Genomic DNA, 16803 nt, shown 5'->3' on the forward strand with positions numbered 1-16803 from the left:
TAATAATAATAATAATAATAATAATAATAATAATAATAATAATAATAATATCTTTTCCTTAGGTAGTTTGCTAGTGGAACTTAAAAAAAAAAAGGAGGTACTTTAGCAGGAAACAGTCTATTTATAAAGTATTTTATACATTTTCCCAGTGTTTAGGGTATGCAGTGATGAGTTTAAAAATATCATTTCCTTTCCAACAATCTTGATTTTCCTCTTTGCTTTGATGATCTGTAAGTAGCCATGTGAGTGTTTACACAGCATTTTGCATACCTCAAACCAGCAGGAAAAATCCTCTTGTTATTAAAAAAATTATGGGTACAGAAGGAAACAGGGATTCAGTTCCTCCCAATGAATGAGGTTCCAACACTCTGCCTTAGGGATCAGGATTAATTGTAAATTAAGTGCTTTCTTTTATTTTGCACATGCAATTTATATCAAAGCCACTGGACATATTTCACAGTGACTCTGATCTGAATGGCAGTTTGATATGGGGATGGTATTGATGTTAAGAATAAGCTTTCAGTGTTCTTGCAAGCATCTACCTAAGGATGGCTGGGTTAGAAACCTCTAAAAATTGCAGTTCATGTATGCTCTGTAGCTTTGGAAAGACTCTGTAGAGATAAGAACTATATTTTCAGAAGATTCTGTTCATTCCAAGTTTTTTTTTTTTTTCATTTTGGTTCTTGGCCACAGAGACCAGACAGATTTTCCCTCAATGGCTTCTTTTGTCTATTTAGTCTTTGGTGGCAGGGGGGCTTTGAGTTCAGAGAATGTCTCTGCTGTCCTCTCAACTGGTAATTGTCTGACCATCAACAGAGCGATGCAGGGGAGGCATAGTGAGCTGGGGGTACCAAGACTAGAACTGGGACATGCTGACAGACAGCCAAGGACATGGGTGTGTGTCCCAAAAGCAGCCCTGTAGGTCAGATTCCTTGAAGTTGCTCACCCTTCACTGTATTCTTCCTGTCATGTGTCAGGGAAGCAGCTCTGCTATAAGTCTATGTGGGAGCAGAGACAAATTGTTGAGATATGTGGGAGGGACAAGCAGCTGGCACAGATCAGTGATCTTCAGATCCCAATATTGCATCTAGTCTTCCCAGCCTCCAGGTGGACATCCAGGTTTAACTCTTCTGGCAGAACAGCAAACCAAACTGCCGCCTGCTTGTCAAGACAACTATTTATTTAGCAGGAGAAACAGGAGCTCTGCTCATTCAAAGTTTGTCATTGAAAAGACTGGGTTTCTCAATCGACTGTCAGAGAAGCACAGGGTGGCTTCAGTTGGAAAAGAACTTTAAGGTCATCTAGTTCAACCCTCCTGCAGTGAGCAGTGACGCTGTCCACTAGATCAAATGTTTCAGAGCCCTGTCCAGACTGACCTTGAATGGCTCCTCTATTAGATGGTTGAGCTGACCTTGGATGAGCCCAAAGGCTAAGAGGGACCTTAGGCTAAGAGCATAAAGTATACAAGGCATTACAGGTTTTTTACAGGAAAAATAAAGATCTAAAAGAAGATGGAGTTTCTCAGAAACTGCTTTTTTCTTTTGCTTTTAAAAGCAAAGGAAAGTTCATGAAAACTAGGCATAAAGAACATCAGACTGCAAAGGTGAGCTCTTGTAATCAGGGAGACACTTCTACCAAGGTTGCTCTCAAGGGCCATCATATATGAAGAAACGAAGGGTTTTACAAATGCTAGAACATCACAATTCAGTGGTAATGAAATTATAGTCATGGCAATACTGATTGGCAGATGATGCCATGAAAAGACAGGCTGTGACCATAAAGAACTTACTGGGATGAAAATTTCATCCCTGTTTCTGTTGAAACAATCTTGGGAATTCTGCTGGGAAGCCAGGAAGTTGTTTAACAACTTCATTGTGGTCATGCACCCTGCATGGTGAGAGTCCCATGACCACCTCCAATGCACACATTGCTTTCTGGGATGCATGTTATCAGGCTTGGAAGATAGCTTCACTGAGAATGTTTTGGTGTAGTGTAAACAGGCCCAGCTCATGCATTCGAAGGATTTGTGTAGCCAAGCAAGTTGGTGAGGAACAGGACTCAGGCATTATCCAAATGGATTAGGGTAAATGAGTCCTGCTCTTTACAAAGCAAACTTCATTAGCATGCTGGAAACCTAAATATTGCTGGAATTTTTTGGTGGCAGAGACTCCATCAGCAGACCCTGTAGTGCAAGGATGCTGGTGGCTAAATTCTCAGAGGATTTAGTGTCTCTATACTATAAATTTAATACCATACAGAAATAAATCTAATCAATTCCCCCGGTGCACTGTCTGAGAATGGACTGAGAAGGGAAGGGAAGGGAAAAGAAATGCTGAGGAACATCTCTTCTCCAAGAGATCCATTGGATGTTTCAAGGCTGAACACACCTATCCATGCATGTCTTTCTCCATGGGAAAGTGTGGGACAGGCAAGGGGAGAGCTCAGAGAGGGATGGGAGTATAGTTTGGTGACTGATGTTATTGCCATGGTCTAACGTAGACTGCAAGATGTGTTTGATTAAATTCCACACAGGGGTACATGGCAGAATAAAAGCAGGGAGTAAAGATAAAATATACAAATCTTATCTGCTAGGAATAAAAGATTACAAATTCAATTTATATACATGAAAATTGTTAAAAGGCTGAGTTGTGTTTGAATCCACAATAGGAAAATGGAAAGCTGCACAGGCCTTTCATGTTTTATTTTTGTTTTAGCACATTTTTTTCCCCAACATTACCAGTATTAAGAAGAAAAAATGAGGCTGCATCCCAGACCCACTTGAGAAAAGAGATAAAATTATCCACTTACATCTTTCATTTCTCCAGGGTTTGCAGAAACTTGTAAAAAAGCAGCTTACCTCACGTGAACAGATTCAGAGATATATTTTTATTCACCTTTACAGCAACTACCCACAATTGCTGTACAATATTATTTAGGACATTCTGCAAAAGAGTGATGAAGAAAGTCAAACCTAAATAAAGAAACCATTTTATGAAACACCTTCTGCTTTCATGACTAATAGCTCTGTTTTTCAGTTCTATTAATAAGATTAACTTTCTGCTTCCATAAAATCGTAGTGAGATATGAATATTTAGTACCTAGTATGGTTGCCTGATTTACTCTGTACTGATTGTGACTACCTCGGGCCATTTACCAAAAAAATTCACATTCCTTTCCCTGTCCTTGATTGTGGAAGAATTTCTCCTGAGCAGGATGCCCTTAAGGCCTATTTTAATATGAAATTGTGTATCTCATATATTGTGACATCAATCCTGTGCTGTGTTAGTCCCCAGTGCACTACTGGAGACTGCAGAGGGGTTTCTTTTTGCATCCACCTGTAAGAGCAACTGAATTGTCACCTAGCCTGAGTTTTGAGTCATGCTCACCAACTCTTTGGTGGATCTGCTGACTCACTTGCTTTCTTTTAAGTCTTTTTGGCTGTTTGGTGGCCAGGGGGTGGATGTCTGCTGTGATTACTGTTGTTTATACTGGGTCTGCTGAGAAAAGTGCTGGGGCCAGCGGGAAGCCCCCTGCATGACAGAGAGCAGGGCAGGAAGCTGCTGGAAACTTCTTCTATTGCCCAAACCGGCCAGATTATTAGAAGTGACATGTCCTAAACTTGTTTGGGTGGCTCCTCCACTGGCTGATAACTCTATGAGGCTGATGGTGGGCCTGGGGCTTTTCTGTCCTTCAGTTTTTAGTGTAAACTGACATCTACTGGTAATGAAATGTTGGGGTGTACAACAGTTTTAGTTTGGGGATCCTAAAACTATCTATTTACTTTTATTAGTAAAAGCAGGGTTTTTTTCTCTGTGGGTGTTATGTGGGTGCTGCTTTTACCTGTTTTAATAATTAATAGATATGGAGCAACCAAGGTCTGCTATCAGTGTGAAATTTCTGACTTTTTCCTTAGCCTTTTCCTTTCCTGTACACATGCATGTTGTCCTTGAACAAATGCTGATGCTAAATCAGTACGGGAAGAGTAAAAATTAAAATGAGTGCTGCCCTGTGACTCTTGTGAAAAACATTGTGGACCTCCTAAGCCCCAAATAGGTCAAATATCTTGGTGCATGGTTGTGCTAGCATTTGTTTTGTCCTCCTGTAGAAGTACAGAGGCCAACAGTGCTCCTAATTAATTATTTCAACTTGCTTGTGGGCACACATAACATTGTTGCAATTTTTTTTTTAATCAAAAGGAAAGAAAACTGCTTTTCCTTTTCTCCCCCCCCCTTTTTTTTTTTTTCCCTAAAAGGGGTCTATTCTAAGAGGGAGACCGCCAGCCTTGAAAGTTCTGGCCTTCTGAGAGCTGACAGAATTTCCTGTAGGAGTTGCCTTTATAAAAGCTGTTTCCTATCAGGTTTTTATGTTGCTTTTCCTTTTTTGCAATTCTTCTCTTTGTTCTTAGTCTCTCCCCACTTTTTCTCAATCATTTAACTCGATATGTATATGTCAAAAAAGAACTGAAGTAAGAACATGCCCATTTAGACAGCTAACTTACAGTAATGATTAATTTACAGTTAATATGTGTGTCTGAGCCCAGCACAGTCATGAACCTTATCCACAAATACTCATATTTTACAGCTGGTTAACTGTAGGTGTCCATCCTATCAAATAGGATGTCATTTCCTTCCAGGCCACTTCTGCCACACAGGATGACTCACTCTGCATCAGGGGTGTTTCCAGCTATAACAATTTATTTACCAATGTACTTTTAATATTATTTGCCCTATAAGCATTGCAAAGTCCCAGAAGTTCCCTAGGTTCTGTGCTTTTTTAAGGCACAGTTATTTTACACAGGAATGCTTTTTTTTCTGTGTTGGGGAAAAAAATGGGTTTAAGGGAATATGTCACAATGATTTGATAGATTATTTCAGTAGGGAAAAAGGGAAAAGGAAACACAAATCATGTCTTCACAGGGATATGAGATTTAATTCTGGTTTCAGTTAAATGAGTGTAGGTCTACTGAAGGAAATCTAACTGCATCACTCGATCTGCCAGAGTGTTTTAAGGTGAAACTGCATTAAGAGTATGAACTGGATTTTGACAGCAAATAGTAAATATCAGCAAATATCTCTTTGTCAGAATTTATTACAATCAGTACCATTAAAATGTCAGGGAGGACTTTAAATAAACTGTGGAGCATGGTTCCTATATAGGTACTTTAAAATGTTGGAAACTGAATAGTTAAAAAACCCAAGTAAGTTTTTAGGTACTAAGACTGATATCTCTAAACCCAAGAATGTTGTGTGAAGCTGAATTTTTTCCATTTTCCATGGGAACCTTCCGCATATGGACAGATGATCTCATTGCATCGCTGATAGGGATTTGTGGCAACACCCTTTGATCCTGCTTGGAGTCCCTGCCCCCTTCTCACCTCTATCCTAATCCTTCCCTTCTTCACATGGAGCTGTTCCATGTGCCTTCCTCGTTGCCTGTCCTCCTGTGTCCACTCTCAGCTGCAGGCACCAGCCAGCCTGTTGCTGAACCTGAGGAGCTCCATCAGCACGTTGTTTTTGGAGCTTCTGCCCTGATGGCATCAGCTCAGCACTGCTTTCACAACAGACAGCTTGTTTTCAGAAAAGGAGGAAAAGTGGGGGAAGCAGCGGAAATCCAACTTTCCACTGGAGATGTGTCATCCCAGCCTGAACAATAGCGAGGCAGCGGTGACTCTGTGCTGCACTGTGTCCCTTCTGCGGCTGCTGGGGGTGCCGGGAGAACCCTCAGCACAGACATTCTCACCCTGGCTCTGTGGGGAGGCAGAAGGAGGAATCACCCCACTGATGTGTAATAACAGCCACACATGTTAAAACAACTCCCAGCAGCAGGATAATTTCCAGGCGTGCTGACCAGTATGTGCTGTGCAGGCCTTGTGAACAGTCCGGCTCAGGCTCTTAATGCAAGGACTTCTGTAGGATACACGTGTTTACTTTAAAACAATCGTGCATTTTTTCCCAGAACAGACTGTATTTTTTCAGTTCTTTCAGCCACAGGCTGCATTCAGGCTTTCTGGGGATATGACCAAGTTTACAAGGCCTTTCCTTGACTCCCCTATCAATTTTTTCTCAAGGAGTAGTTTCCTGTTTACCGAGAAGGCTTCTGGAGGCACTTTCTCCTGTAAAAGCAGTTTTATAGATTCACAGAATGCCTTGGGTTGGAAGAGACTTTTTAAGGGTCATCAAGTCTAACTTCCTGCCATAAGCAGAGACATTTTGGCTTTACATGATTTCTGGATTTTACACAATCTTTACACAATTCCTTAACCTGAAAAGTTGTGGGAGATCTTAGGATAGCTAAAAACCAAAATGCAGTCTATGGCCAGGTCTGACAAAGCGGATGCCTCTAAGCAACAGAGAGATCTGGGTTATGGTAGGGAAATAACCAAAAGTTCATTAAAAATTACAGTAGCTGTGTCCCCTCAGATCTGCTTAGGATCATGTCCTTGGATGGCACAAACCATCCAGGTTTGGCATAGTTTAGCTGGGAATCCACAACCAGTTTTCTCACATTTCTCAAGAAACTTTTTTTTTTCCCTAATGAAAAGCATTTAAATGAAAGAAGGACCTGGTGGTGGTGGTTGACAGCTGGCTGAACATGAGACAGTGTGTGCCTAGGTGGGTGAGAAGGTCAGTGGCACCTGGAATCAGAAATAGTGAGACCAGCAGAACCACGGAAGTGATTCCTGATTCCTTCCCTACACCTGGCACTGCTGAGCTACCATGAGAGCTGTGTCCACTTTGGGGCGCCTCAATTCAGGAAGGGCATTGAGGGGCTGGAGCGTGTCCAGGGAAGGGAACGGGGCTGGGGAAGGGAATGGAGCTCCAGGAGGGGCTGAGGGAGCTGGGAAGGGGCTCAGCCTGCAGAAAAGGAGGCTCAAGGGGGACCTTGTGGCTCTGCACAGCTCCTGACAGGAGGGGACAGCTGGGGGTCAGCGTCTTATCCCAGTGTACAAGTGACAGGACAAGAGGACATAGTCCTAAGCCGAGCAGGGGAGGTTCAGGTTGAACATTAGGAAGAATTTCTTCATGGAAAGGGTGATTAGTGGAAGGGGCTGCTGAGTCCCCATCCCTGGAGGTGTCCAAGGAACGACTGGACGTGGCATTCAGGGCTCTGGTCTGGTCGACAAGGCAGGGATCGGTGGAAGGTTGCACTCGCTGATCCTGGAGGTCTTTCCCAACCTGAGTGCTTCAGTGAGTGTGTAAAAGGCGCCGCTTTGGGGGGTGTGCCGGTGCGGGGGCGCTGGCAGGCCCGGCGCCCTGCCGCCGTCACTCACTCGGCGCTGCAGTGGGGCGAGGGCGGGACACCTCCCGGGCTGCGGGAGCGGGCCCACAGCCGCCATCGCCGCTTTAAGCCGGCACATTCCGCAAGGCGGGGGCAGCTCCAGCCCGGCTACGCTGCGGGACTCCGCTCCCGGCCTGCTCCGCGCCCGCCCCGCCTCGCCTCGCCTCGCCCCGCCGGGCCTCGCCCGTCTCAGCCCGCGGCCGGCGCGGAGCGGTGGCACTCGGCGAGCGAGCGGCCCCCGTCCGTGCCCCCGCCGGCTCCGGCAGCCCCGCCATGGGGGGCGGCGGCGAGCGCTGGGCGCTGTGGCTGTGGGTGCTGTGGCTGTGGGCGCCCGCGCGGTGCGGCGCTGCCATGGACGAGTGCTTGGAGGAGCGGAGCGGGCGGGCGCAGCGCTGCATGCCCGAGTTCGTGAACGCGGCGTTCAACGCTACGGTGCTGGCCACGCACACGTGCGGGACGCCGGCCGAGGAGTACTGCGTGCAGACCGGGGTCACCGGCGTCACCCAGTCCTGCCACCTCTGCGACGCCGCCCAGCCGCACCTGAGCCATGGCGCCGCCTTCCTCACCGACTACAACAGCCCGGCCGACGCGACCTGGTGGCAGAGCCGCACCATGCTGGCCGGCGTGCAGCACCCCACCGCCGTCAACCTTACCCTGCACCTGGGTAAGGACGGGGAGCGGGCAGGGGGCGAGGGCGCCCGGGGAAGAGTGGCCTGGGCACCAGCGCAGCTGGGAGTGAGCTGCTGGAGGGCAGCTCTGCGAAGGCAGCTGGGACTCCTGGTGGACACGGAGGTGTCCACGAGCATGCCCTGTGCGCAGTGGTGTCCCCGGGGGCGTTTGGGCCGACATAGTCAGCTCTTCCAGGGCGGATCCTGCCCCTGTCCTCAGGCCTAGTGAGGCACATCGGGAATGCTGTGTCCAGGTCTGGGCTCATTAGGACCTGGAGCGGGTCTAGCAGAAGTTGTGGAGATGATGGAGAGATTGGAGCATCTCTCTCATGAGGTGGGAGTGTTCAGCTTAGAGAGGAGATGGCTGAGAGGAGCCCTGTCTGTCCCTGTCTGCAGGGAGGGCTCAGAGGCTGGACATAGCATACTGCTCCCTGGGACCCAGCAATGGGATGAGAGGCCATGGGCAGAAATGGATGCCCGAGAAGTTCCACCTGAACATAATGAAGAACTTCTTTCCTGTGCAGTGACCAAGCACTGGAACAGAGACCTGAGAGGCTGTGGAGTCTCTCACTTGGAGGTATTCCAGACCTGTTGGGACACAATCCTGTGCCATGTACCCAGCCTGAGCAGAGAGGTGGGACCCCACTGTGGTCCCTTCTGACCTGCCCCATTCTGTGATTCTGGGCTGAAAGGTACCTGCACAGTGGGCATTGCTGGGGCCATGCATGGGTGAGTGCCAGTAACCAGGCCCTGGGTGGTCCAGTGCTCAGGGAATGTCATTGAGTTCCCGCTTTGCAGGTCCTCAGCCATGTTCACCAGGTCTTAATCAATGCTGCCTGCACCCCATGGTTGTGTTGGGATGTCCTCAGCCAGGGGTCTGGCCCCGTGCTGCTTCTTCATCCCTCAGCTGGTAGCTTACATCTGCTCAACACTGCTTGGTAAACTTGATTTTCAGCATTTTCCAGTGAATATTGCAGGGGTTGCTCCACTGCAGTCTATATTGGAGGTACTGTTGGTTTGTGAGAGGAGAGGCTGCACTGCCAGAGGTTCCTGGAAGTGGAGCAGGTTGCAATGGTCATGTCCCACCCCACGCACCAGGGATCATTGAGCCATTTAGATTGGAAAAATAGTAGAAAGAAATTGTTCCCAGTGAGGATGGTGAGGTACTGGCACAGAGGAGCTGTGGATGCCCCATCCCTGGAAGTATCCTAGGCCAGGTTGGACGGGTCTTGGAGCAACGTGATCCAATGCAAGGTGTCCCAGCCATGGCAGGGAGTGGAATGAGATGAGCCTAAAGTCCCTTCCAACTTCAACCATTCTATGGTTCTGTGAAAAGACCTTTAAGATCAAGTCCCACTGGTAACCCAGTGCAGCCAAGCTCAGAATTGGATCATGGAGTTTTCCCGACCACAAGCTTTGGATGCAGGTGGGAGATGTTGGTTTGAAAAGTGGCAGGCACTGTGGGAAATCACGTGTGCAAGGGCACATCTGCCGTGTATCCTCTTATCCCCCGGGGCAGCATTGTCCTTTAATTGCTGGGTGGGTTAGGTGTGTCAACAGCCAGCATTGCTGCTGAACTGCAACAGCCAGTCAAAAAAAGAGGTGAGTTTTCTGATTGGTTGTCAGTTCCAGAGGTTTCTTTGGGATAAAGTGTTATAGCCTTCACTTAGGTCTGTGGACAAGGTTTTCTTTTCTGTTCATTCAGTTATTCAAGCTATCATGACATGGAGGAAGAGTAATCATTTAATAACTGGAAGACAAGCCAGCCGAGAGAAAGTTGAAACCACAACTTATATCCTCATGTCATTACATCAAGTAAATATTAAAGAAAGCCCCACTGCGGCCATTGACAGCTTCTAGTCGAGAGCAGCTGTTGAGCATTAAGTTTAGTATCAATAACAGTTCTAATTCAGGTGAAAAATGGTGTTAGGGCTTGGAGAGCTGGATCTTGTGAGAGCTCTCACCTGCACTGGTGAGATGTAGTTGATGGCACTGAGTCCTGTACTAGGGGTCACCTGATGAGCATATCCATGTGCCCCAGAAGCCTCTCTGCCCTAAAGTGTTTCCTTCTGTTTGGAGCTCCAATATAAATATACCACATAAGCATATCTCTTTGTACATTAGGAATTTTTTTTTGAAAAGTCCTGGAAAGCAAAGATTTGATCTCAACTTATTTTTTAATAACAGTCAGTGTAATTCTCATTATCAAGGCAAGACTTACAGACCCATCTGTATTACTGGTGTCCTTGGTTTTGTGTATCCATGTGTATATGTGTGTTCTTTGAAAAACAGTACTGGGAGCAGTGTGCTGTGTCCTGGGCTTTGAAGAAATGCACATGTTTTGCTGAAAACATCTGCATCTTCAAAATACTGTAGCACTGCAGCACTTTCACTGTGTTCCGGGTTTGTTTGCAGGCTCTTGGAGCTTTGGGAATTTGCTTTGCCGTGTTTTTTGAGTAGAGTACAACTTTAAAGCAGAAGCTGCCTGACCAACTTTGATATATTTGAGTGGGTTTTTTGGTCTGATTTTTCCTAGTTAGGCTTTTGGGTGGGATATTTTTAGTATAAAGCCTTTTAAGAATCAGAAGCTTGTTGTGGGCATGGTGGTGGTGAAGTTGGTTTTAAGATGACAGCAGCAAAGCATTTAGCTCTCTGCACATGTGCTGTGTGATTCTCTGTGTTGCTGAATTCGTGGCAGGTTGAAGAGCTGTTGAGTACTGACAGTGCCTTTTTAGCCTGAAATGCCCCAAACTTCTCTGCAGCATTGCTCTTCCCTACTTTTGTGAGGTCTTAAAACCATCTTTGAGTGAGCTGCTGGGTGCTGCTTTTGGGTTCTGTGTGCCCGCAGGCACTATGGTCTGTGGGACACTTAATTACTGACGTCACTAAGAGAAAGAGGCAAGGAGCTTGACAAGTATTTATGCACTCGATAGCACATAAAGGCATTCTGGGGCACAAAGCCCTTTCATGCAGTTAGTTCTGCCTGGTCTTTGAGGATTAAGCTCTGTGCTCAGACCCATATCCTTATTTGATGCCGTAGTTGCCTTTATTTCTGAAAGAGTTGGTGTCCTGAATGGTTAATGCTGTTTTGCACCTGGTCAGCACCAGCTGCATTGACTCTAGGTTTCATGTACATGCTGCCCTGTGCTGAGTTTTTTGGCAGTTTGAGATATCTTGATTAACATCCAGCGATGTTCAGTCCGTGTAGAACAGCATTAACATTTCAGAGGGGCCTGCAAAAGGTCAGTAAGAACTGCAGGTCTGTTGCAAACATGTGAATGTGGATTTCTTTGAACCTCCTTACAATGTGCAGTTCAAAAACCTTTAGTTTTGGGACTAGGTGCCAGCACAAAGCCTGATAGGAAAAACACAGCACAGATCACTACTATTGAGTTAAAGGCTCAGATCCTGGGAGTGTTTGGGGATGACATCTGTGTCCAGAAGTTAGGGTGCTCCCTGGAGAGAGGGGAATAGGGATAATTACCACTCCCCACACCAGGAGCATCTGGAGTTACAAAGGCTCTTTCTCTTTGTATGAGAGGGTATTAAGACCCCCTAAGTAAGGGTAGGTAAAAGGCCTGGAGACATGAATTTGCAGCTGTAAGTCAGGAGAAGGGGGAGCTGAACCTGTTCATAGGGTCGTGTCTGGATAATTAGGTTAGTGAGTGAGAGGAGGGGAGAGCATTGCTGTGTCCTTTCTTCCGCATTTCTTAAAAGTATCCCTTGGCTTCCCCATTTTCCATTTCCTCAGAATTTATTACTTATTTAGACTTGACCCAGCCAGTCTTTTTTTTTTTTCTTACCGCTCTCCCACTATGTTCCCATATATTCCCAAAAAAAGGAACTTTGAGGCAGTGGTGCCAGCTTTCAAGTGGAAGATGGAAGCCAAGGCCTTAACAGTGCGTTGTCTGCTTTGTTTTTGAAGCCAGGGTGTCACGTTATTTTTACTGTCTGTGCTGTTTGCTTGTCCTGGGAGCCCTGGGATAGCTCTGGCATCTCCCCAGTGCTTTGTGTGCATACACTTGAGCACAGCATTGCTGTAGACCCCTGACACACAGAAACAACGCCGTGTTGTTGAAGATGCTCCCTTGAACGCTGGAAGAAGGGGGAAAGAGGCAGTATGGAGGTACATGGAATATTTTTGGCACTGGGTGCTCTTGCTGGGGCAAAGGTGTGCGTTTTTTCAGAGCAGATTCCCACTCTTTCCTTCTGCAGCTCTAATTTCTGTGTGCTTTCTGTTGTTTCTACCCTTTTTAAAATCTACTTCTACATGTGCCTTTGCAGCTCTGCTAGAGCCACCTCTCATTTTTCCCCACCACTTTTACTTTCTGGACCACTCTCACACCTTGATTTCAGCTATTGTGATTTGTTACTATCACAGGGTTTTGTTCCTTGGATAAAGAGGAAGCCTCCTCAGCATGCTGGTGGCTGTTCCATGGTGGGGTGATGACTCCATCTCCACTGAGAGCAGCCATGCTTTTATCAGCTCTGAGCTCGGAGCAGTCCAGTTCCTGGAGCAGGTGACTATCCTCTGCATCTCAGCGGGGATGGTGTCCAGATGTGCTTGACTGATGATGCTGGTGGCCTGGCTATGAATTCAGGACTATCTGGAAGGCAGACAAGATCAATTCCTTCCTCTTCTGTTATTGCCTCAGAAGAGAAGACAGTGTTTGGTGCTGGAAGCAGCCCTCTGGTAGGCTGCCTGTCTGGAAGAAAGATGAAATTGCTGGTTGCCTTGGTTAAAAACATGTCAGCATGTCAGCTCCTGAAATCCTTACTATAGAACAGCGTGGAAACTCATGTCACCAAGCTGGATGGTGTCTTGTATACATAAAGAAAAACTTGTGAAAGCTGTTGGTTGCTAAAGAAATGAATTACCCATGTCCTTCCCCTCCCCCTTTCCCTCCCGCTCAGTCCTTTATTTGGCTCTGAGGAGAGCGAGGATGCTTGGTTATATATACTTTGCCGGCAAAGCATGGTTTGAGGCATGACTGCCATTTGAAGGCATTTGCAAGGAAACCCAGGCGAGTTGCCAGTTCTTATGCTCAGCCCTGGCTTGATTTGCCTGTTGTTTTTAGCAGGCCAGAGGTTTTTTTGAGTACAGAAGACCAATGGGGTTTTTTTTTCCAGAAGGGAGAGCTATAAAATGGGACTTAAATCAAGTAGATAGTTTATAGCACTGGGATGCAGTTGCTCTGTTTTATCCAGTGCAGCGATGCCCTCAGTTTGCCAGTTATCCCATTAAAACTTTATGAGGCTGTGGTTTGCTGCTTTCCTTAGGGAACCACCGTGGAAAAAACCAAGTGCAAGCAAGCAGGGTGTATGTGTGCACGTGAAGCTTTGCCTAGTGTAGCTGCAATTTAAAGGCTCAGTGGTAATTAAGGCGTTGGGAGGGCATTTCCAGCTCCAAGGCCGGTGTTCAGGGCGTGTCGGGAGCCTGGGCTTTGCCGTGGTATTTGCGGAGCCCTCGGGGAGACGCTATTTTAGTTGGTCTCGCAAAGGCTCGATTTACATTTTGCAGGTTTCAACAGGAGTACTGAAGAGATGGGGCTTTTAGTGGCCAGCAGTTATTCAGTGCAGTTATATAAAGGTATCACTTCCTGCATACACTTCAAATTCCCAAGTTGTTCTCCTGCTCTGTCTCGGGATGCTGATGCCTCTGCCTGACGCCTTTGGGAATGCTATACATGGCAGGACACTTACTTTGGGGGGGTAGAGAGAGCTGGAACTGTGTGGTATTTTTCTGCAGAACCTTTTTGCTGCTATTTGTGGTGCTTGCCCTGAGTTGGTAGAAGAAGTAGTTGCAGGTTTTCACACAGTCAGTTCCTTTTGTGGGTTTAAAGCTTTGAAACAGTTTGCTGCTCAGATTTGTTAGTGTGCTGAAAAGCTTCTGGCTTATTAGGTACATTTCTCTTGTAGCCTGAGGCTTTGGGAGGCTCTTGTGGCCTCTCTGAGTCTGCAAGTGAAAATCCCAGGCTGCCTCTTCCCATGGAAATGAAAAACAGGATTGCTCTGCAAACAACACTTAGAGAAAAGAATTTCCAGTGTAGATGGATGGGAAACTTGGATCTTGGATTCACCATATGAAGAAAGGCTGTGAGCATTATGCTTCCCACCTTTGTCTGGCGAAGACCTCCTGCTTGTGTCCTGGGGCCCTAATTCAGTGCTCACCACCACTGGTGAGGCCATGCCGAGTGATTTTACCCTCTGGCTGCATGCTCTTCCCGTGGGTTAACTGGGGTATGGGATCTGGCATGTTAAACATCACATCTGAATTCACCATCTCTGGTCCGTAACAACCTTTGGAAGCTCACCCTGGGCTGCTGCCCCCCATGTAAGCTCTGGCATGCAAAGAACCATTCTAGCCTGCTATTACACATCTCTTAACCATGAGATCTTGCTTATTGGTGGCTATCATGGTGTGTTTTGATCAGAAAATAACATGAGTTTCTTAGTTTCATAATGAATTGCACAAATCTTGCTGGGTCTGCTGTCCCACCATACAGAAAGGAATATGTTTCCCCCACCCCCCCAGATAGCCCTGTGTGTCTCAAATCAAGCTTTGCAGCCTTTAAGGCAGGGATGAATGTGGCTGCTTCTGTTGAGGACATCACTAGCTGTGTTTGAAACTCTTTGTAAAATTAGGATAATCTCTTAGCCATTTCCAGAGGGTGTACTGGGGATTGCTCTCATTGTCCACAGCATTCCATGAGTAACTTTGGGTTTTTAGCAGTGTGCAGGTGACGTTGGTTGTCACATCAGCATTGATGAGAGCCTCACAACAGCTGCCAACAAACCATGAGATCAGAAAGCTGCTGCTAGTAGGCATGTGCAAGTGTCAAACAGGAGCAGGAATATGAGAGGAGAAGCTGCCTTTTGTAGCTTGCCAGATCAAAGGTGCAAGCTGCTGGTAGCCTTGGTGGGCTTTTAGGTACTTTTGAGGTAAAACATAATTTCTAGGAATTTTTCTCATTTAGAAGCTTGGAAAATGGTGAAAACTCATCAGCTGCAACAGGATCTGAAATAGCAAGGTAATTTTATTTAAATTTAAAGAAAGCCTCAGTCTTTTTTTCTACCAGCCCAGCCCTATTCGAGAGATCTTTCACCAAAAAACCCCAAATTCCCACCAACCCCCTCATATATTATTCAGTGGTCTTCAGCATTCTGTTTGAAACTGGGTGGCAAAGCACTTTTTGTTTCCATGCTTCTACTTGTTTTAGATATTCCAGTGTGATAGTCATCAAAGAGCTGTTTCCAGTGGTAATCATGCCTGCAGTTCTGACACAACACAGCTGTGTTCAGCAATGGAGAATTTCAAAATTTCCTCATTTAGAAATATTATCCAAAAACTATCCAAAAACTATTATTGGACTTTTTTTTTTTTCTTTTCTCCTTTGGCAGGTAAACTAGTACCATCTTGTACATGGGAGGTACATTTCCAGGGAGCTTGAGGCCTTATTTGTACAGTTGTTTGGGGGTTTGGTGTTTTTGTGGGGGAAGGGGAAGACTTTTAAGATGTTTGTAGAGATGATATATTGAGAATTTGAAAAGACCCAGGGTTTGTGGGTTCTTGGCTCAGCTTTCTGCAATGTTCTCATTTCTGGTACAGACTTTGGTGTGCTTGGAGAACTGTTTATTTGACTTGGCTTTGTAGTGGGTCCTGTGTTTTACAGGAGAACAAGGTAAATGGCTGTTTCATCCTCTGGGGCTTGAGATGCTCCTGTGGGAAGGCCAGGATGCAGAACCAGGGTTAAATAGCTTCAGGAGTGGCACCTGACCTGAAGTGCAAAGCAGGCAGACCTGACCCTTCCATTGTTCTTAACCCTCTGTAGTGCGAAGATCACCTCTTAAAAAAAAATCCCAAACCTCCTTAAAGCTATCAAATATTAAAACTTGCTTGATAACAGAGATTGTTCATCAAATGTGTGCTCAAGTGGGCAGTGGCTGGCTGGACATGGTAGCCCTTGGTTTCCCAGTGAGTTGCCTGAAATGCTCATTCCTTTTGGTGCTCCAAGACTGAGGGAGCGCTGTGGAGTTTGGGCTTGGCACCAGCCCAGTTCTAAGCACTGCTTTCTTCTTACAAGTTTTTTTTGGTTTTTTTTTCCAAAGTCTGCTTTATAGCTCAACCTACTTGGCATCAAAAAAGATCTCGTTCCTACCTCAGTGAGCAGCTGCTTGTGCAGCATGTTGCACTTGGTCCAGTTTGGTTAATTTTGGCGGGGGGAAAATATCAGAAGTGCTCAACAGGTTGTTCTTTAATTTTTAAAAACTTTTCCTTTCCCTGTATACTTTGTTTCAGGAAGGTGAATCTTTCTTATCTTTGAATTAAAAGATAATGTGTCTTGGAGTCTTTTCAAGGAAGTGGTTGCATTGAAACTCTTCAAGAGGGATAAAGGGACTCTTTTCTTGCTGCCTTCTTATACTCCACAACCTTGTAAATACAGTATAAGTCATGTACTTTGAAAGGCTCAGTTTGTTTTGGGTGTATCTCTTACTGAGATTAGTGGAATGAAAACTCAGCCCCTTCTGGAAAAAGTACCATCAAAATGCTTCTTGATGTCAGTTTTGTGTGGGACTGTTTGACTGAGAGAAAAGAAAATGTTCTTGTCCTGGGTCAGCTCTGATTATGCTGATTATTTATAGTCCTTTCATCTGCAGTCCTTTGCATGCTCCCATCTGGTGGGATATTGCAGTGGGATTTTCTTCCCAGCAGCTTGCAGGGCTGGTCCCTGGGGAGCCGCCCTGGTCAGGCTGCCCTTGCTTCTCAGCTTCTGAAAAAACATGGGTTATTTGTGAGGATCCAGCATGTCTCCCTCTGTCCTGCTCCTGCCTGTGGCTGTCAAGGTGCTGGGCTTGG

At 46.0% G+C, this 16803-nt stretch overlaps 1 protein-coding gene across 1 annotated transcript in view; it reads left to right on the forward strand.

The window, feature by feature from the left end:
• Positions 1 to 7443: 7443 nt before the first annotated feature.
• The window catches only part of LAMC1 (laminin subunit gamma 1), a 66237-nt gene continuing 56877 nt past the window's right edge, over positions 7444 to 16803 (forward strand). The window contains exon 1 of the mRNA XM_084211637.1: positions 7444 to 7942. Coding sequence (XP_084067763.1) covers positions 7552 to 7942 — 391 coding nt within the window. The 5' untranslated portion in view covers positions 7444 to 7551. The remainder of the gene's footprint in view (positions 7943 to 16803) is intronic.

The sequence above is a fragment of the Fringilla coelebs genome, assembly GCF_963513975.1.
Source record: "Fringilla coelebs genome assembly, chromosome: 9".
In the NCBI taxonomy this organism is placed as follows: Eukaryota; Metazoa; Chordata; class Aves; order Passeriformes; family Fringillidae; genus Fringilla; species Fringilla coelebs.